At 36.7% G+C, this 22,862-nt stretch overlaps 3 protein-coding genes across 3 annotated transcripts; all 3 read right to left on the bottom strand.

Annotated features, from left to right (window-relative positions):
- Positions 1-7,363: 7,363 nt before the first annotated feature.
- Positions 7,364-8,227, bottom strand: LOC110697461 (serine/threonine-protein kinase WNK8-like). The gene has a single exon (XM_021874830.1). The coding sequence runs from the start codon at positions 8,225-8,227 to the stop codon at positions 7,364-7,366; it is 864 nt and encodes a 287-aa protein (XP_021730522.1).
- Positions 8,228-10,490: 2,263 nt separating this feature from the next.
- LOC110697457 (serine/threonine-protein kinase WNK8-like) lies at positions 10,491-11,435 on the bottom strand. Its single transcript, XM_021874826.1, has one exon. It carries the CDS (start codon positions 11,433-11,435, stop codon positions 10,491-10,493), a length of 945 nt encoding a protein of 314 aa, XP_021730518.1.
- Positions 11,436-18,663: 7,228 nt separating this feature from the next.
- LOC110697447 (F-box/LRR-repeat/kelch-repeat protein At2g27520-like) lies at positions 18,664-19,773 on the bottom strand. Its single transcript, XM_021874817.1, has one exon. It carries the CDS (start codon positions 19,771-19,773, stop codon positions 18,664-18,666), a length of 1,110 nt encoding a protein of 369 aa, XP_021730509.1.
- Between the last annotated feature and the right edge of the window lie 3,089 nt (positions 19,774-22,862).

Below are 22,862 nucleotides of genomic sequence, written 5' to 3'. Positions count from 1 at the left end.
GGATGTCACCCGGGCCTATTTGGCAGACGACACTTTTCCGGATGCCACTTTAGAAGCTGCAGCGTTGAAAAAGCGAACCTTAAGTTTCAAAATATACAAGGGGGGAACTCTTCCGGAAGGGTTACCTCCAGCCGCTGCTGAAGTGTGTTACCCCTGAAAGGAGAAAAAAGTTTTAGAGGATCTACACTTGGGCTTTTGTGCATCACATATAGGCGGCAGAACACTAGCGAAAAGAGCCAGACAGCAAGGCTACTTTTGGCCCACTCTTGAGGCAGATGCCATGGAAATGGTGAAGAAGTGCGACAAGTGTCAAAAATTTGGCCGGCTCATACACCAACTGGACACTGATTTGACGGCTATCTACAACCTGGTTCCATTTGCAAAATGGGTTATGGACATCTTGGGTCCATATACGCCTGCCATAGGCGGGCGGAGGTACATCTTGGTGGCTGTAGATTACTTCACCAAATGGGTTGAGGTAGAGGCGGTCAAGGGCATTAAGACAAAGGATGTCATCTCTTTCATTTGGAGAAACATTATCACCGACCCTCAGTTTGAAACGCGTACCCTCAAGAGCTAGTTGGGAGATCAAGGGATCTCGCATTGTTTTGCATCGGTCGGCCGTCCCCAAGCAAACAGCCAAGTTGAAGCCTTCACTAAGCTCATCTCAGACGGGATTAAGAAGAAAATTGAAAGGGATGGCAGTCTATGAGCGGATGAGTTGCCTCATGTCCTATGGGCCTTCAGAACAACTAAAAAAGGGGAAACCGATGAAACCCCATTTGTTATGACATATGGCACTGAAGTCGTCCGGCCAATTGAACTTTATGAGCTAACACTTTGAATCATGCTCTATGATGAAAGGCAAATTGGGAGACCATGCGTCTACCATAAGATTCACTCCCAGCGCGCAGTGGCAATGCCGCCTTGCGTCATGAGATATACCGTATGAGAATGACGAGGGCCTACAACAAAAGAGTACACAAACAACCCTCAAAGTGGGGGACTTTGTGTTACGAAAAATGGAGGCGACCAGTAGGGAAAATGAGCAAGGAAAGCTAACCCCTAACTGGGAGGGCCCCTACTGGATTTTTGAAGAAGTTAGAGGCGGCACCTACCGCCTGGAAACTCCAACCGTAGACAGCTAGCCAAAACCTGGAATGTAGATAACTTGAAAAAGTACTACTTCTAAGGACTTGTAAATTTTTGTAAAGAGTATACTAATGAAAGAATGCTTTATTTCCATTGTCTTTTTAACAAAATTCCCATCTGTGCAATGCACAACTAGGCAACCGTCTGCTCTAAACTAAGTAGACGTAGGCTAAGTATCAAACTCAACTATTCATATGACCAATGGCCGAATTTATTTTAAACCACCTGCTCTAACATAAGCAGGCAACCAGCGGCACCTATTTGGGTGAATTCGTCGAAGAGAACATCTCCCATTTGGGTGCTACATTTTTCTGATAAATTATAACTCAAACGGCTTTAACCGATTGTCTAGGTTAAAGATAACTCGCGACCGTTAGAATGATAAACTGAAATCAAGATGCAACCGGTAAATGCTTCTAAGCAACCAGAAATTTAAATCCTGGTCGAATGTAGCCGGTCTTTGCTCAAAAGCATTACAGCCTGTTACTAACCCGAATTACACAAGGTCAAAACCTTGGCATTTAATCTATAATTTGGTTATGATGCATATCAACAAACGACAATGACGGATACCCCAAGAGTAATCTGCAGCCGGTCAAAAGAATAATCTAGGTTGGCCCTAGCCGGTACCGCTTGCTAATCCAAATTAGAATATATAATTCTAATTTAAATGCAGTCAAGGACCGCCTATCTATTCGTCCGGGTGCTTGTATGGACGGATGCCTACTTAAAGTTGGATAATTTTAAGCAAACAACCGTACAGAGGCAGGTAGAGCCAATGCATCCGGCATACCACATGTATTGAATCAAATTGCAAAAAGAAAAAGATTTGTACGAGCAAAAAATTGCAAAAATTAAAGCAAATAATACCAAAGGAAAAACCGACTCAATCGACAAATATATTAAAAATAGAAGATTGTCAGCCGGACCTATGTCCGGGGAAGGAGGTACAAACAACTACACGGCTCGCAGGCCGGAAGTAGAAATAAAGAAGGGAATTAATAAAGCTACTGCTACTACTGCTGCTGTTGCTAATGATGTGACGGCTGGCCCAGGCCGGAAGGAGGAGCCTCTTGAGTTTGCTGGACTTGGGCTTCGTCAGCCCACCCGACATCTGATCTTCCGCCTGCTCCTTTTCCTCCTCGGGAATGCCGACCCACTTTTCAAAGGGCGCCGGCTTCTCGATTCCTAGAACTTGGGCGTCAAACACCTCAGTGGCGTATTTGTACCGCAAGTCAAAGTAGGCATATCCGGTGTCCGGATGAAAAATGGACCAAGCCATCTTCATGCGCTATTCACAGTCGCGTTCATTCTCGGCAACTAGCCGGTCTTGTTCAGCCACCAGCTTTTCCTTGTGGTCCGCCTGGGTCTGGGCCTACTCGTTCTTCAGCCGGTTGACCTCTGCCCGCAGCTTAGTATTCTCCTTGTCAGCATCCCCCAAGGCTTTGACGTTAACTTGGAGGTTTTTGACTTGGAGTTCAAAGTCGGCTGCTTTATTCTTGTTGGTTATATCAGCAACAACCGTGAGCTCCTTGATAAGCTTCTCCTCTTTCATCTCCCGACTTTTAGTTTGGATTTCATACATAAGGGAGTCATATTGGGTAACATTAATGAGTTCGGCTGCCCGTCTTTGGGCATCCCTTACCTCCTCTTTCTTTTTCTGCAAGGGGACCTTCATCCCATCCACCATCAACATTACCTGCAAAGTCAGCCGGAAAGAAGTTAGTTTTCCAATTACGTTACAACCGGTAATGAACAAAATGGCACAAAAGCACCCCAACCGATGAATTACCTCAGCCAGCAGTGAGTTGATGCGGTCAATGTTGATTTGGTTTATACCTGGTGTCGCCTTCTTCTCAGACCGGGTAAGGGTCCTCAACATTCTCTTGGCGTAATTCTGGAGATTCGGCCAACGAGAAGAGGCATCTGCATCAATAGATTTATCAGTTAAGTATTAAGCATATGCGGCGCCTATATTCTGTTGGCTGCCGGAAGAATCCCCTGACTGGGTAGCTTGGGACTTGACTCGCACAGGTCCAAGCGGCTAGGCGGGATCAAAGGTGAGAGCAATACCTTGATGTTCAGGCTAAGGGGTCACTCCACCCCCAGCCGCATTGGAGCCGGATGCTACAACAAGCACCCGACTTGAGGGAACTTCGGGCTCCCTAATTTTGACCTTAGCCGGCCCTGAGCTCAGGCCAAGATTCTTCAGACTTTTGCCTGCGGAGGTAGGCCTCTCAGGAGCAGGCGACCTTCCACTAGAGGCAGGGGCACCCGATACCCTTCTTGTCTTGGAAGAAGGCTGGGAGGGCTCCTCTCCCGGCCTCTTCAGCATTTGTCTAAGGGAACTAGGAACATTCTTGCTCCCCGTCTGCAAAAGAGAACAACTTAGCCAGTTAGTATCAGAATAAGCCACAAATATTACAGACGTAAAAAGCAGTCGGCGCTTACCCCATCATCTTTGGCCGCCAGTTGGGCCCTCTTTTTCTCCAATTAATCCTTTCGGATCTCAGCAGCAGACTTAGCCGGTGTCTTTTCGGGAGGCACCATCTCTAGTCCTTCTCTGCAAAGAAGAAAAACCAAAAAAAATTCAGAATTCATTTAAGTATGATACAGACGGCATAAAGTGTCGGTTAACAATCAACATATGTCTATTCAAAATGTGCTAAGGCCACAGGGGAAAAGGAACGCCTCGTCCTTAAGCCACTCCGGATGAGGGACCTAGTGTTTGGGGACAATGACTTATGTTCCGTCATCCAAAGGCAAAGTGGTCTTTTTGAAAAGACCCAACTCCATTATTTGATCCCATGCCGCCTCCGGTGCTTTAGAAAGGGCACACTTTTTTCCAAAAAGAGCCGGGTGGGTGTTGTAGCGACGCAGCCGGTGGTTTAGTTGCACTGAAGGGAAAGAAACCATGTAAAATTTGCTCTTCCAGCTGCTCCACTTAGACGGCTTATCCAGCGTCATCATATATTCCGGATGCGTGGTCTATGTATACCACGCATTCCAGCCGCCTAGGGCACGGCTAACATAGTGCATATATGCAAACGTCTCCCAGCTAGGCGTTATGTCCTGCATCTCGCAGGCGGCGATGTACCCAAGTATATTCACCCAAGAGTTGGGTGTTAGTTGCCAGACGCCAAGGTCGTAACCCCTTAGAATGGCTTTTATTGTGTTGTGGAGGGGGAACCGAAAGCCGGATTTGAATGCCGCCTCATAGCAGCCAAAGTAGTCATTGGCGTGGTCAAGGTTGTCCTCCCAGACGACGATTGCCTCTACCGGCGTTACAACTATTTCCTATCTGGCCCCAACCGGATGCTTCTCCAAAAATGCCGAAAGGTTCAGGGTGCCACATCCCGGGCGCTCATATGCGCCTCTGTTGGATTGTTTATGGAGGGCCACTTATATGCCTCCTCATCCTCTTGAGGGGCATCTGGTTCCATTTTTGACTCAATAGAGTCTGATTGCTGGACAGTCTCTTCGCCGTCTGTACTTTAGGATTCCTCCAAGATCTCATCTCCAGGCGTGCTAGATATGCCCGGCTGGTCATAAGGTACATCGTCAGCCAGAGCTTTGGCTGAGCCGTCTAACTGGTATTTAGGGTCAACAGCCTTCCGTCTCGTCCGAGCCATTCTGTCCTGCACATAAACAGAGACGGTCAGATTCGCAGAAGAGTTGTCCAAACACCCCTAGACGGCATCCCCAGTCCTAGACCCAGCCGTGTCCGGTGACCGACTGAAACTGTCCTAGGCCGTGCCGTGTGTGTGTTGGGAGAGTCTATTATTGTTTAACAAGCTATATAACCGGAAAAGCGCAAAAAGTTGCAAGGGGCAAAGACGGTGTCTTGAAGTTGTATGAAATTTGAAGACGGTTGACTTCTTGAAGTTTGCAGCCAAAAATTCGCTTGGTTGCTTGATGACACCCCAGGCGGTATCCCGGATGTACCCCTTTGAAGAGAAACTAAACCTCGCTAAAGACCCAGCCGTTTCTCTGAAAAGTGGCTTGAGGATACCCCAAACGGTAATGACCGGCTGTGGGTGTATTGAAAGCTAGGGAAAATAAAAGGGTACTCAGACGATTTTGAAGAAAGTGGCTAGAAGATGCCCCAGACGGTTTTGACCGGCTGTGGGTATATTGAGAGCAAAGGGAAGAAAATTGACTTTGATCAGGCGGTATCTGAGAATTTTGAGCAAAGAACACTCAGACGGAAGCCGGATGAGTGAAGAAGGAGAAGATGGTTGTGAATGCAATAGCAGCCGGTATCAGAGCGTTCACTCAGAATTCTCTCAAAAACGAAAAATTTGCAAAGTGTGAATTGAAAGGATGGGGGTCTCAATTTATAGAGAACCTCAGAAGGCGAACCGTCACTTCCCATTCAAATTCGAAATTCGAATTCAAAAAAAATAAATAGTGAGGGATGGAGACGAACCACCACCTTCACATAATGTGACACCTGTCACAGATGCCACGTGGTCCAATGACATGCTAACACGTGACAGCCTCAGAGAGGCCAAAGGGGATCTAATCCTCTGCTGACACGTGACACATTAACCCTTAAAGGGGAATTGATCCCCTTCCACTATAAATAGAGGAAAATCCTCATTTATTACACATTCAAAAATACAAACACAAAAAACCGAGCAATATTAATTGCAGAATTGTCTCTGAATTAGAGAGAAAAGCCTTTATATTCCGTACTTTTATACATCCGGAAACGTTCTAACTTAATCGTCGGAGGCGGAACTCTACCCAACCGGAGTTTCCGTGGTTTTGCAGGTACAGACGGTTGACGCATATCATTGAAATTGTAACTTTCCCGAGAGACTCCAAAAACCCCGAATCACTTTAAATAATGGTTATGTCATACGAAATTGTTGTATGTTTAACATGGTTTAAATCTGATTCACCCTTAGTTTTCATACTAATGTTAGTTCACGGCTTAATGTGAAGTGTTATGTTGCTTGTTCATCGTCTATACTTTGAAGAATGATGGTTCTGTCATAGCCTCATAGGAACATGAAATCAACGTATGTTTAATTTGGTTTAAATCTAATTCACCCTTAATTCTCATGCTAATGTTAGATCACCAATTTACTTATATATAAGAAAAAACATCTACTAAGAAGAAAAAAACATAATTAAGTAGAATCTTGTTAAATTTCTCTCAATTTAACATGTATAAAATAAACGAAGTACTTTATTAATTAATAATCTAAAAATCAAACAATGTGTAATCAAACGGCTTGTCTAATGTCAATATGTGCCATTACGAATGAAACAAAGTCATAAAGAATTACAAAGATTATTTTTTCCCCAAAAGCATGGTTACGCATCATGTTACCTTATGCCATGTTCTTTTCGTTTGAAGAAAATAATTTTTCGTCAAAATAATTTAATTTTTGTACAGTAAAACTAATTTAGTTTAATTAGTAAATATCAAGTCATTAGAAGTACATCACAAAACACAATAATTAAAATTTGTATAAAAACCAAAAGTAAAAGCACCATTAAGTCCAATTGATTCAATTGATCTGATAAAATATAGAATCTATTTGTAGTGTTGTGTGTTGCAAGTGAAGATACATCATACATATATATTTGACCTAATTATACTCAAGATGACACGACACTACTTGACTAACTCTAATTGGTCCTATTAATTTGATCCGGCTTAAGTTGAACACTTTAATTAAAGAATTGTATTCAATTAACGCTAATTGGTCATACTAACTTGATCCAGCTTCAAGTTGAGCACTTAATTTAAAGTGTTCTAGTGACATAAATTTATAGCCCGTGTTTATAGTAGTAAAGAGATGAAAGGATTGAAGAGTAAAAGAAATTGGACATAGAAGCTACTATTTATAAAGAAAGAAAAACAAACTGCAGTCTCTGTTTTTATTAAAATCTTATAACTAACAAACCAATGTTCATATGTCTAAATCACACTTACAATTGAAAATCAATCAAGAAACTAAAGAATTAAACCCTAAATGGACCTAAAACTGAGAATTCATACTTATTGACACACTAAGTATCACTAACATACCTAGGATTATTCAGAACATTTCTGTACGATGACATAAACTGATGAATCTAGAAATAAGCTACTGACATGCCAAGAAATAACAGATTTCTGAAGCAACTATATTATGTCTTCCTGTTGCCACTTCCCTCATCTTAATCACTCTGATCAGACGTTTCACCTTGCGAGTCATTCTGCCATCAGTCGGGCATTTTCAGACTCTGCAGCTGCATTAGTGTTGATAGCAAGCCGACGCGGTTGAAATACAATCCTCAGTGCAAGAAACGGGTCTTTAAGGAGATCAGTTATTGTAGTTCCAACATCAGCATGAAACACACACACCTGAATGAAGCTCTTAAGCCCTAGGTCTTGTACCTTTGTCAATAGGCTCATATCCATTATTCGCGATGTGCTGTCTGCAGCATCCTTATTCACCATCTGTAGTGCGCACAACCCAACACAGTATATCTCAGACCGCTCCATCCTACGAGTATCATCAACAGAATACTGAGGACTACTCTTCCGTTCAAGAATCTCCGCGACACTCAAATCTCCTAGCTTAATCGTGCCTGAATGTCCAACAACAACGATGTTTTCGCACTTGAGATCATTGTGAATAATCGGTTCATTTTGACTGTGAAGAAAATCAAGCCCTGTCAGAATCTGTTGACACCATTTCTTGATTCCTGGACTGTTTTCTTTAACCTGATGTTTCTGAATGTAATCCTTCAAATTCCCAGAATAAAGCTCAGTAATCATGTTAAACTCATTTTTGGTTCTTGGTTCAGCCCAAAAATGGTAGCATTTAATTATGTTTTGATGATCAAAACTCTTCAACGACTTAGCTTCACTAACCAACTTAGAAAAATTATTACGTTTAGGAAATTTCTTACACCAAGCAACTTCTCTGCAATTAATGTTATCATATCCCAAATAAACTTTTTTATGATCGCCTTCATCAATCAGCTTACTATACCTTACGTAATGCCCTGAAGGATCTGTCTCCCAAACCGTATAATCGTCGTCTCCTCCACTTGAACTCGAACCCGCCATTACTAGTTAATAACAACAGCAAAACAGAACTAAAGAAAGATTTGTAATGAAATCAAGCTAATGAAGTTGATTTCTATAGATGGATGGAATTAAACAGAATGTTTGAAATAGTGGGTTGATGATGAAATGAATTAGAATGGTAAAGGGTATTTATAATGGAAAGTGTTTGGGTTGTTACTTATATACGAACCGATTAATCTTCAATTTATGCTGTTGTAGCAGTTAGTTAAGTCAGTTATCAAGATCAAGAATTAGAAAATGCCCTTTCTTGATTTTGTTTTTTATTTAAAAAAATCTTTAATTAGCCCTTTATTCAAGAAAGATTTCTTTTGATTAACAGTTTTACTTGTATTTTTAAATGACTTGTTGATAACTACCAACAAATTGTTTGGAATATATTGAAAAATATTGAAATATTGAAAATGTGACTTGTATTTGAGTATACATACGAAATAACATACTGTATATACGGAGTATAATGGCAAGTGTTTGGTCATTTATTATGTCCAAACTAAAATATAAACAAACCGATTAATTTTCAATCTACCCAGTTGTAGTTAGTTCAATCTGTTATCAAGATCAAGAATAAGAAAATGCCCTTTCTTGTTTTATTTTTTTAATTTTTTTTCCTAATTTTATTAAGTGACTAGTTAAAACCTAACTAATTTTTTTTATTTTTTTTTCTTTATTTTTTTTTTGACAGCACAATACCTAACTAAATTCGTCTGTTGGAAAACATTGGAAAAAATGTGTTATGTGTGACACGTGACATGCAATTTTGAATTTTCTGAATGTTCTACCTGCAATTCCAAAATACTAACTAACAAACTTTGTGTAAGTTTCTTTATGCAATGAATTCATGTAATTTGCCCTTTATTCGATAAAGATTTTTATTTTTTAAGTGACATTTCTTAAAAGTGATTGGTAACTAACAAAAATCGTTTTTTGGTAAAGACTTATATTTATGGTTTTTAATTAGAATCATTAGAGAGAAAGCTTTGGTTATTTTCAATCTAAAGAACTTACAGATTTTAAAAAACTCAATTTATTTTAAATTTATGACATAATTTTCATTAATTTGTCCTTTATTAAAGAAAATTTCGGATTAATTAATAATGTGGTATTCATAATTTTAACATTTTGTTGATGGCATATATAAATAATATTAACTGAATTTTAAGTCCCTAATTGTTAAAGTATTGAAGCGGTACCGTAATAAGAATGATTTTAATATTTTACTACAAGTGAGCCGGGTGGGCCGGGTCTTATTAAACACATTTTTTTCGAGTAAAGGCGCTCTAATCGTTGTAGTCTAAAGTGATTGGGGTAGAAATATTATTAGCGGTTCACATATTGTTTGTTAATCCTATTTCTCCAATTTTGAAGTACTAGTTATATTGAAACATTTTACTTAGAGATAAATAATTTATGTTAAGTAAGTAGGTTTAATGAGCCTAATTGCTTCAAGGACAAATGGCTTCACCCTGCTCACCTCTCTTTTAATTCGCTATTAAGAAGTATTTAATTTTAGAGTAGTAGAGGTTGCATATAAACATAGTCAAAGTTAGCCTCATCAACTAAGACCCTATTAGTAGAGATGACACGATAATACCACGCACTTGCAAGCTTTGATCCAAATGTTATACTAACTTGATTAGTGTTGTGTTTTGCAAGTTAAGATACATCATACATTCATACTTATTAAATTGACCTAATTTTATTCAAGAAGACACGACTCCACTAACTCTAATATGTCCTATTCACTTGATCCAGCTCTAATTCCTCATACTAACTTAATTGATCCGGCTAAAGTTGAACACTTTATTTATTGAATTTTGGTGACATAAATTTATAGTAGTGAAGAGATGAAAGGATTGAAAAGTAAAAAAGAATGGACATAGAAGCTACTAATTATAAAGAAAGAAAAACAAATTACAGTCTCTGTTTTTATTAAAATCTTATAACTAACACACCAATGTTCATATGTCTAAATCACACTTACAATTGAAAATCAATCAAGAAACTAAAGAATTAAACCCTAAATGGACCTAAAACTGAGAATTCATACTTATTGACACACTAAGTATCACTAACATACCTAGGATTATTCAGAACATTTCTGTACGATGACATAAACTGATGAATCTAGAAATAAGCTACTGACATGCCAAGAAATAACAGATTTCTGAAGCAACTATATTCTGTCTTCCTGTTGCCACTTCCCTCATCTTAATCACTCTGATCAGACGTTTCACCTTGCGAGTCATTCTGCCATCAGTCGGGCTTTTTTAGAAGCAGCAGCTGTGTTACTGTCGTCTCTATCACCCTCAGACTCTGCAGCTGCATTAGTGTTGTTAGCAAGCCGACGCAGTTGAAATAAAGCCCCAGCAGATGGTACTGTTGATGTGCTGCCAGAAGGCGCAGTCCTCGGTGCAAGAAACAGGTGTTTCAGGAGATCAGTTATTGTAGTTCCAACATCAGCTTGAAACACACACACCTGAATGAAGCTCTTAAGCCCTAGGTCTTGTACCTTTGTCAATAGGCTCATATCCATTATTCGCGATGTGCTGTCTGCAGCATCCTTATTCACCATCTGTAGTGCGCACAACCCAACACAGTATATCTCAGACCGCTCCATCCTACGAGTATCATCAACAGAATACTGAGGACTACTCTTCCGTTCAAGAATCTCCGCGACACTCAAATCTCCTAGCTTAATCGTGCCTGAATGTCCAACAACAACGATGTTTTCGCACTTGAGATCATTGTGAATAATCGGTTCATTTTGACTGTGAAGAAAATCAAGCCCTGTCAGAATCTGTTGACACCATTTCTTGATTCCTGGACTGTTTTCTTTAACCTGATGTTTCTGAATGTAATCCTTCAAATTCCCAGAATAAAGCTCAGTAATCATGTTAAACTCATTTTTGGTTCTTGGTTCAGCCCAAAAATGGTAGCATTTAATTATGTTTTGATGATCAAAACTCTTCAACGACTTAGCTTCACTAACCAACTTAGAAAAATTATTACGTTTAGGAAATTTCTTACACCAAGCAACTTCTCTGCAATTAATGTTATCATATCCCAAATAAACTTTTTTATGATCGCCTTCATCAATCAGCTTACTATACCTTACGTAATGCCCTGAAGGATCTGTCTCCCAAACCGTATAATCGTCGTCTCCTCCACTTGAACTCGAACCCGCCATTACTAGTTAATAACAACAGCAAAACAGAACTAAAGAAAGATTTGTAATGAAATCAAGCTAATGAAGTTGATTTCTATAGATGGATGGAATTAAACAGAATGTTTGAAATAGTGGGTTGATGATGAAATGAATTAGAATGGTAAAGGGTATTTATAATGGAAAGTGTTTGGGTTGTTACTTATATACGAACCGATTAATCTTCAATTTATGCTGTTGTAGCAGTTAGTTAAGTCAGTTATCAAGATCAAGAATTAGAAAATGCCCTTTCTTGATTTTGTTTTTTATTTAAAAAAATCTTTAATTAGCCCTTTATTCAAGAAAGATTTCTTTTGATTAACAGTTTTACTTGTATTTTTAAATGACTTGTTGATAACTACCAACAAATTGTTTGGAATATATTGAAAAATATTGAAATATTGAAAATGTGACTTGTATTTGAGTATACATACGAAATAACATACTGTATATACGGAGTATAATGGCAAGTGTTTGGTCATTTATTATGTCCAAACTAAAATATAAACAAACCGATTAATTTTCAATCTACCCAGTTGTAGTTAGTTCAATCTGTTATCAAGATCAAGAATAAGAAAATGCCCTTTCTTGTTTTATTTTTTTAATTTTTTTTCCTAATTTTATTAAGTGACTAGTTAAAACCTAACTAATTTTTTTTTATTTTTTTTTCTTTATTTTTTTTTTGACAGCACAATACCTAACTAAATTCGTCTGTTGGAAAACATTGGAAAAAATGTGTTATGTGTGACACGTGACATGCAATTTTGAATTTTCTGAATGTTCTACCTGCAATTCCAAAATACTAACTAACAAACTTTGTGTAAGTTTCTTTATGCAATGAATTCATGTAATTTGCCCTTTATTCGATAAAGATTTTTATTTTTTAAGTGACATTTCTTAAAAGTGATTGGTAACTAACAAAAATCGTTTTTTGGTAAAGACTTATATTTATGGTTTTTAATTAGAATCATTAGAGAGAAAGCTTTGGTTATTTTCAATCTAAAGAACTTACAGATTTTAAAAAACTCAATTTATTTTAAATTTATGACATAATTTTCATTAATTTGTCCTTTATTAAAGAAAATTTCGGATTAATTAATAATGTGGTATTCATAATTTTAACATTTTGTTGATGGCATATATAAATAATATTAAATGAATTTTAAGTCCCTAATTGTTAAAGTATTGAAGCGGTACCGTAATAAGAATGATTTTAATATTTTACTACAAGTGAGCCGGGTGGGCCGGGTCTTATTAAACACATTTTTTTCGAGTAAAGGCGCTCTAATCGTTGTAGTCTAAAGTGATTGGGGTAGAAATATTATTAGCGGTTCACATATTGTTTGTTAATCCTATTTCTCCAATTTTGAAGTACTAGTTATATTGAAACATTTTACTTAGAGATAAATAATTTATGTTAAGTAAGTAGGTTTAATGAGCCTAATTGCTTCAAGGACAAATGGCTTCACCCTGCTCACCTCTCTTTTAATTCGCTATTAAGAAGTATTTAATTTTAGAGTAGTAGAGGTTGCATATAAACATAGTCAAAGTTAGCCTCATCAACTAAGACCCTATTAGTAGAGATGACACGATAATACCACGCACTTGCAAGCTTTGATCCAAATGTTATACTAACTTGATTAGTGTTGTGTTTTGCAAGTTAAGATACATCATACATTCATACTTATTAAATTGACCTAATTTTATTCAAGAAGACACGACTCCACTAACTCTAATATGTCCTATTCACTTGATCCAGCTCTAATTCCTCATACTAACTTAATTGATCCGGCTAAAGTTGAACACTTTATTTATTGAATTTTGGTGACATAAATTTATAGTAGTGAAGAGATGAAAGGATTGAAAAGTAAAAAAGAATGGACATAGAAGCTACTAATTATAAAGAAAGAAAAACAAATTGCAGAGTCTCTGCTTTTATTAAAATCTTATAACTAATACACCAATGTTCATTTGTCTAAATCACACAATTACAATGAAAATTAATCAAGAAACTAAAGAATTAAACCCTAAATGGAGCTAAAACTGAGAATTCATACTTATTGACACACTAAGTATCACTAACATACCTAGATTTATTCAGAACATTTATGACATAAACGAAAGTCTAATTTTGTACTAAAGATTCAAACTGATAAGCAAACAAATAAGCTACTGACATGCCAAGATATAACAGATTTCTGAAGCAACTATATTCTGTCTTCCTGTTGCTACTTCCCTCATCTTATGTGCACCAATCAGACAATTCACCCTGCTTGCTGTTCCTGATTCTGCTGCTCCGCAGCTATCCGAAGAGATGAAGCACTGCCTGATATTACAACAGTTCTCCTTTCATGTAAGCCATATTGAGACACAAAAACTGTTAAAAGCTGTTCCATACCATCAGAAATTGATGCGTTTTTATCATCAGATTGGTCAAAATGTTCTTTCAAACTTTCCATGACGCGTAGAACTCTATTAAGCCCAAGTGAGAAACTAAACTGATAGCGAAGGTTTCTCATTTTCAATGTCATATGTATCAATCCATTATCATCTGATCTTCCTTTAAGAATGTTCCTCTGACGTTCTCCGCCAATTTCCGTTGCAGACAGCAACGGTAATGAACCACTACGACCTCCTCTTATAGCATAGCTTGGTGCAATAGTTCTTCAAGTGTCGGCTGTGTATCTCCTGGCAGGAAGCAACTTTTTATGAAATTCTTGCATTGTTTGTCTATGATCAGTTTACCACTCAAACTTTTGGTCACCATCTGCAGGACGCATTGTCCAAATCGTTGTATCTCTTCTTGCATTGCCCTTCCAGTTGCATCAGTTGCAGGATCACTTGCTTCCATCTGTAACAAAGCTTCTGCAGGTATGAACGGGTTGCATCACTCAAATCTCCAATCTTAACTGATTTTCAATAAAATCACTAAGATTTCCAGAGTAGTTTTCTGTAATTTGGTCTAATGTATTTGTTTCTTGATTATCCCAAGAGTAGTAACATTTCAATACATTATAATGATTTAAACGCATCAAATATGCTTCTCTTTCAGCATCGATCACTCTTTTCAATCTCTTAATCCAAGCCACTTCTTTCCCATTACGTGTATCATATCCTTTAAAAACAGATTTTGATGTAGATTCTTCGATCAGATTTTTATATCTTGTGTAATGCTCTGAAGGATCTGTCTCCCTGACCGTAGAATCGTCGTCTCCTCCACTTGAACTCGAACCCGCCATTACTAGTTAATAACAACAGCAAAACAGAACTAAAGAAAGCTTTGTAATGGAATCAAGCTAATGAAGTTGATTTCTATAGATGGATGGAATTTTTGTTGGATTCTTAGGAGAAAAGACACAATGTTTGAAATAATGGGTTGAAGATGAAATGAATTAGAAATTTAGAATGGTATTTATAATGGCAAGTGTTTGGGTTGTTATATCCAAACCGACTAATCTTCAGTTGTAGTAGTTAGTTAAATTAGTTATCAAGATCAAGGTTTAGAAAATGCCTTTTCTTGACTTTTTTTTTGTTTATTTTTTTTACAACCTCATTAGTCATTTCACATCCACTAGACAAAGTGAGAACCTTTCCTGATGAGCTCTCCTCACCTGATTTAGCGCCCATAAAGGAGGGATCATTGTCCTTCGATATGAACAACTGCTTTCTACTAGCCAAGATAAGAGGTTCCTCCTCCGCCCTCTTCGATACACCTTTCCTCGGAGACGCCTGAAGGTATAAACCCCACCCCAACTTCTGCATCTTTTCTTCCTCAGACACATGAGCACAATCTTTTTCGACGACCGACAATACCACACGCAAAGCACAGGTATGGAAATCGTTTGTATTTGAACTCCACTTTCACCTCCTTCCCCTTCTTATCCTTCATCAACTAATAACGTCTCAAAGGCTTTTCAACATCTATCATCACTCTAACCCTCCTATATCATTCCAGTCCGAAAGCATCATCCTCTAACTCCATAAAGGTTCCCAAGTTCGAGGTAATGGCTTTGACATAGGCCTTCGAACGGCAATTAAACGGCACATTAATCTAACCCAGAAAGGGGATAGATTAAGTTTTACACGATCAGGTTGTTCATCCCCTTCAATTTCTTTCAGAATTAGCAGATGATTCTCCCAACACCATGGTCTTCCTTTTAATATTTTTTCTCTATCTTTCCAATGAAAAAACTGAAAAGCAAATAAATTAGGGCTAAATTATTCGAGAGGTTCCACACCTTCAGCATCGTTTGCTTGAAAGCCTCAACATTATACGGACGACTGGTACACACGCGCCCCACCAGCAACAGATCAATGTTATCATTCGAATCCTCCCCATCAATATTACAAAAGTCTATCAGATCCCCTTCTTTCTCCTCCAACCTTAGCGCTGAGTATTGTTGAGCCAACTCATCAGCCATAATGTCGGAGTCCGATCGTTCGTGACAGAGAGTATCGTTCGAGACGGAGATACGGTCTTTCTCTCAAGAGAGTTTTGCCCTATCTTTCGATGGAGTTTTCATGGTGTATGTTTTAGTATTATGTTATTGATTTATAAATTATGAATTATTAGCTATCACTCATTTCTCCAATTCCATTCCCTCCATTTCCTTTAATCCAAATAGAGTGTTAGAGGTGAAGATATTAGGAGGATAGTTGGAGCTAGGAACATTAAAGATACGATAATAGAGAACTACTAACATTGGTTCAAGCTTGTAAGGCAAAGATCAAAAGGCGCGCTAGTAAGGAAAGTTGAGGATTGGTAGCAAGTGGATCTTAGAAAAGGCAAGGGAAGATCGGAAGACCATAGACGACTTCAATCAAAATATTTAAGGACATATGCAACGAGGGAGCATCAGTTCTTCATTATGAGAAACACTTTTGTTTCTCATAATGGCATTTTGGAAAATAATGTGATGTTTTTCACTGGTGGGGACCGTGTATGTGTCATGAGTGGGAGCCCCAGATCTTGACACATACCCCATGAGAAACACACAATGAGAAACAGAGATTTACCCATATGGAACTTGAGTTTGTAGGAGCATGCATGAAAATCATATTAATGAAGGAAACTATACAGAATTATGGAAGACTGTGAGAGCATTTATATTCATTTACTACCTGATAAGTAGTAATTAGTAATTTACATTAAGCTGGGCAGCAGCCCCTTATGCACTGCCCCAAGGACGGACCTGGTCAAGCCACCTTCTAAAACAGATTATCAATTATTTTACAAATCAAAGGATCGTTATGAGAAATTGGGGGTTAAATGTGAGATTATTTCCTGATTTCAAAAAGGTGGTATTGTTTTGAGCAGATTTGCTCTCCCCTTACCTCTTCATTTCAATGGTTGATGCTATCTTTGGTCTGATTAACAATTATCTTTATTTAATTTCCTACATACTCTCTCCATCTCTTAATACAAAATCGCTTTTGATTTTGCGCGGGAGTTAAGAAAGTTATAAATTATTTAAAACTAATGTTAAAAGCATATATGTGCATGTGGGGTTAGAGAGAGATAGAAAGAAAGAAACGTAGTTGGGAATAAATAAAGAGAGAGATAGAGAAAAAAATGTTGGAAATTGATGTTAAAAATACAAAAAAGGGTAATAATGTAAAAAAAATACAACCTTTAAATAGAAAGAGGCATTGTATTTTTGTTTACCCAAAAAAAATGAGGCTTTGTATTAAGGGACGTAGGGGGTAGTAATTAAAATAAATACAAAATAATATTTATTTATAGTAACATAAACCAAAATGGAATAATAACTTTAATACTTTCCTCAAAATCAAGAGTCGATATAGTGTTTAACTAACTAATTAAACTTACAGGATTCGATTACCTATTTACTTGTATGTTACATTAACATAAACGACTTAATATATATATTCTCACTTTAAATAACATCATTTAATCATGTCACTCTACATTAATAAAAAAAAAATTAATTTAATATCTTATTATACTCATAGAAAATTGTTAAAGAAGGTAATAATACATATTTGTCATACCAAACAAGCCTATATAATCAATCTAAATGTCAAGAAATTAAATTAAACCACAAACCCAAAAATAACACTTAAATTCTGATAGAGTAGATGATAAACATTGAGTGCACAAGGTAGGAATTTGTTTCGGAATATAATGATGTCTCGCGTAATAACAATTTCAAATTTTTTTGGAAAATAATGGAAGCGGCTTAAATAACTGACTTAATTAGAACCTCCTTCCTAATTTTCCTTCCACCCCTACAATTCTTCTAAATCCGAACTTTGAGAGCAACAAAAACAACTTTTTCGACCTTCCAACAATATAATAGTAAGGATGCCCAAATATGCCGTGCAAAATGCACACAAATTAACTGCTGTTAAGAGGAGGAAGATGTATACCTAACATGTTTGTTATCTAACCACATAAAAGGCATCAAGTAATTGAGAAATATTAGAATAAATACAAAATAGGGTACTCCTAGAAGTCCCTCTGGGCGTATAGGCCCTATTAGTTTTTTGCTTGTAAATAGGAGGGCACGCAATCTGGAATTCGGTGGTACATTTTTTTCTCTCTTAATGATACAGTGGTATATTTTTAGTACTATTATGCATGTATAATGTACCATTAAAGTATAAGTTGTCTGAAAAGTACTTTTTATGTACAATTATGCATGTAGTGGTACCTTTTACCGTCATATTTTCAACCCTCATGTTCCCATTATTATTTACAACAATTCCATCCTATATGCATTGCTTATTTGCTTGTAAATAGGCCCTATGCGATAGGAGTTCTCCTTCTTCTGGAAGCAAGTCAACCGCTGTCGGGACCTTCTTACAGTAGTGAGGCACGTTGCCCTTAAACTTGGAGCAGTCCCCTTGTTCAATCATGTAGGAAAGCTAGAGTCTACCAAAGTTAGCTGATATTATTTGGTATAAATTGTTTGCAAGTATACATCGTTCTATACCATACATTAGCGTAGTATACAGAAATCAACCGAGATATAAATTGTACGGAATATTGTATGTTTTGTGTTCATCAGACATTCATATGATCGACGAAAATTAAACTGGTAGTACTGACTCTAACCAGATAAGCTAAACCAAGGACATGGAAAACACCCGATTATAAGGAGAAAATCATAGAATTTATTATTATTATTCTATTTTTGCAAAGCCAAAGGCAAATTAAACACTGACACGAGTACTCCGTAAAAGATTTGGTCTAAACACGGACCAATTCTGTACTTTCTTCACCATTCACATTATGGTATGTCAAAATCTTCCTTTGGTTTCGGTTGTGCACTACTAAGCTCTCCATATAAATGCCAAAATAGCTATAATAATAATCTTCCAAATGTTGTATCCGGTGACTTCTGAAGTTATAAGAAAATATATTACTTCTAAAAGAATAGATAAATGTATTCTTCTCAACATTGAAAATAACCGTACGAAAACCTCTGGTAAGAAACCGGTGAGCTTTTGAATTTGAATCTCTAGTATACCAAAGCTGCCATGATTTAATTTTATCTACACCATCCTCGACCAAAACCCATATGCAGGCACAATCCAAAGACATAGCGAAAATTGCTACAGACTCACCAAGGACAAAATTAATTTTAACTAGACCTGGTTGTTTAAGAGCATCAGGCAAATCCACGAAGACGAATTCCTCGGAATCAAAATCGAACGATACAAGATGATTATGTACGCCAGGAGGTTTATCCTTTTCAAAGCCTAACCAGCACAAAGCATCCTTACAATAAAATTCATCCGCATGTTTAAAACTTAAAAGGCCTCGAACGTGAGCATCCGACCTATCTTTAATCCTCCAAAGGTTAGCATTTGATGAATAAACCACTATCGAAGAATTATCATAAACAAAAGCAACAACCTTATAATCATTAGTAGACGGAGCGAAACCTAGCCGATATGTCCAAGTTATATAAGGACAACAGGGGATCGACCAGGACTTTCGAGTACAGGGATTATGAAATACCATCTCATCCATATTCGTACTTGCATAAAACGCATACATCAAAATTAATCCATATTCGCAGCATATTACTTCACAATTAAAAGGAGTTTTAAATATTTCGTCAATTTTTCTGAATGTGTCGATACTATAAACTGCAGTTTTGTCGCAGTTCATGGCTATCGCGTACTTGGGTTTGTTGTTGTAAATTTGAAGATGCAAAAGACTGAAATAAGAGGAATCAATTAATGAACACCAGCTTTTACAAACACACCTTAATCTCATTAAGCTTTTCACCGGCAGCCTCGCTAAGATCTCTGTCCACATATCCATCGTTAAACCCGGCAATGCTTCCGCCATTGAGTCAGTATTTGAAGTTATTACGGGAGATTGGAACTAATACCGTTAAACTCACAAGAAATTTAGGAGAAAACGGCTCAATGAGCCTTTACCATTAAAGGCATATATATAGGCTTACAACATTAACCTAACAAGCCAAAAACTCCTAACAAGATATATACAAATATATACACAAAATATATCTCAAAACATAATTATATCCTAACACAAATCATATCTTTCACAAAAGTATATCTTATTCATATGTATTTTGGTAGTGTGTTTATCACTTTCTAATAATATTTACTAGTATATATTTTTAAATTTATAATTTCTGATCTTATTGTAACTAAATGATGTATCTTTATATACTACTATCCTATACCTATTCATCAGCTTAACTTTTTTATAATGTATACAGTGTAACTTTTTGTTATCAACCTTTCGATTTCATTCTCAACATTATTGTGTAAAATGATATCTTTATGAACATGAAATTTGCAAATTCCGTCTAACGTTCCATTTTAGATCTAATGTAATAGCGCACTCACACATGATTCTAAACTTGTATGGCACATCAAAGAATTATTTATAAAAAATAAATAATTAAAAATCAAGAAAGGACATTTTCTATTACTTGATCTTGATAACCAACTTTCAAAAAAAAAAAATTGAAATTCTAAAATTTATTAATAGCCGAGTTAACTAACTACTACTACCAGTACGGAGCAGCATTCAGGCAAAAAATCAACTATGAAAAGTTAGAAGTGTCTTTCAGGAGTTAGAACTAAGCAAAAAGAAGAGATTTTGGGAATTCTGAATATGAAGCAGATGGAACGCCATGATAAGTACCCAGGTGTACCGAACATATTGGAGAGGTCTAAACAGGGTGTTTTTGAAGCATTGCTTGATAGAGTGTGGAAGAAATTGCAAGGTTGGAAGGAAAAGTTGTTATCCCAAGCCGGAAAAGAAATTCTTCTGAAGTCTGTAATTCAGGCGATTCCAACTTACCTCATGGGAGTTTATAAATTTCTTACGGAGGTTATTAGGAAAATTCATTCGGCTATGGCTAACTCTTGGTGGGTCCAAAGTGAGGGTCGGAAGCGTATTCATTGGAGGAGTTGGGATTCAATGTGCATGAGGAATCAATAGGGTGATGGAATAATAGCAATTATACTCTAGAAGGGGGGTTGAATAGAGTATGACAACTTTTTGCAAAACTGTAAATCTTAAGGTCTTGAAATCAGTTTCAAGGCGGAATAAACTGATTTCACTTTTCGGTGTCAAGGCTTTGAGATTCACTTCAAATGTTTAAAATGAACTTTGAAACTTTAACAGTATATATTTGAATAATTGAAAAACAGTAAAGTAAAGTGAATGAAATGAAATAAAAGACTCGATGATATTTTTACGAAGTTCGGCAAAAATGTCTACGTCTCCGCCTAGGGTAGTTCAACCCGTAGGATTTTAAACTTCTTTTATTTCGTCCTTTAGAGCCCTAAAGTAACTAGAAGTTGTTCTCTTCTTTTTTCCGCAACCACCAGGTTACACTTTAGTCACTCAAGTCCTAGAAACAAAAGACTACCCAAATACTTTAAGTATTATAAAAATACTCTAAGTATATCTCTTTTGATATTGTTTTTTGCTCTTAGGATATACTCTTTTCTTTTTCTCTCAAACTCAATTACATACAAAGTAATATAACTCTTAGAGAGAAAATAACTATTAAATGATGAAGCTTGATTGATCTTGTGAATTACTCTTTGTATCTTGTATTTCGTGAGTATCCTTTGTTTAGCAAGCTTCCACGCAATTTATAGATGAATATGAACTGGAGATTGACAAGGTCTTTTAGAAGATAGCCGTTTGAATTTGAATTGCAACAACTTTGCAACAACCGCTATTATGGGCTTTGAATTCTGATGACCAAGTAGATAAACATTCCAGCCTATTCTCACGGATGATAACAGCTCATCCTATGAAGCTAACAAACACAACTGTTAGGATAAATATTTCAAGCAACATAAAATATTAATTTCGTAATTATCCCTTTGATTTAGGGAGTTAACAAAACCAGTTTTAATAACATAACCATACAATCAGAAAAAATGACAAAGAATATAAATATCTTATGTAGAATATGAAAACTGATTTTAATATCTATCTAAGCAATATTAACGTTAGATAATAATAAATTTAACATTAGATAATTATTATTAATAATTAAACTCATATATCTTTATATCTTTGACAGTAATTAAATTCATATATTATTGACTTCCATCATAAAATATAACACAATATGAAAACAGTATCAAGGTGGAGTCTTCAATCTCCCCCTTGATGGAAGTCAAAAACCATCATATATGAATCAAGATATAAAATATAAGATCACGTGCAATTATAGATTGGATGCAATATAATAGAAATATTATAACAAGCATAAAAGAGAATATAAATATCTTAGAAGATAAAAATCAGAATATATATAAGATAAAACTAAGTTTCAGCATCCAAATATTATCAAAGAATCATACGCATGGACTGACAAATATAATCCTGCATATCACATAATATTATAACCATTCATAACTTTGACTTCCATCATACATAAATAAGATAGAATACGAAACCTTTATCAAGGTGGAGTCTTCAGTGCACTCTTAAATGTTTAGGAGGTATGGGTTTTCGTGACTTGGCAGTCTTTAACGAGGCTCTCCTTGGTAGACAAGCATGGAGGATGATGAGAAATACCACCTGCCTCCTTAGCCGTGTGATCAAGGCTAAATATTACAACAATTCGGATTTCTTAGGCTCTTATCTTGGCTACGGTGGCAGTTTCTCGTGGCGGAGTATATGGGGATCGAAGGCACTCTGAAAGAGGGGGTGCTATGGAGAGTGGGTAACGGGGATAGACGGATAGTATTAATATTTGGACTGACCCATGGATTTGTGATGATGAGGGTCGGTTTGCAACTAGTGCCTCTACATCGGAGTTAACAAAGGTCAGTGATCTAATAAATTTCGAGGACATGGCTTGGGATTACGAACTGCTGCAAGCTCATTTTAATGAAAGAGATTTAAAAGGTATTCTTGCAATTCCTTTAAGC

This window comes from Chenopodium quinoa, unplaced genomic scaffold, assembly GCF_001683475.1.
Source record: "Chenopodium quinoa cultivar QQ74 unplaced genomic scaffold, ASM168347v1, whole genome shotgun sequence".
NCBI lineage: Eukaryota > Viridiplantae > Streptophyta > Magnoliopsida > Caryophyllales > Amaranthaceae > Chenopodium > Chenopodium quinoa.
The sequence above is the reverse complement of the archived record's forward strand: the minus strand, read 5'-3'. Positions and strand labels throughout refer to the sequence as shown.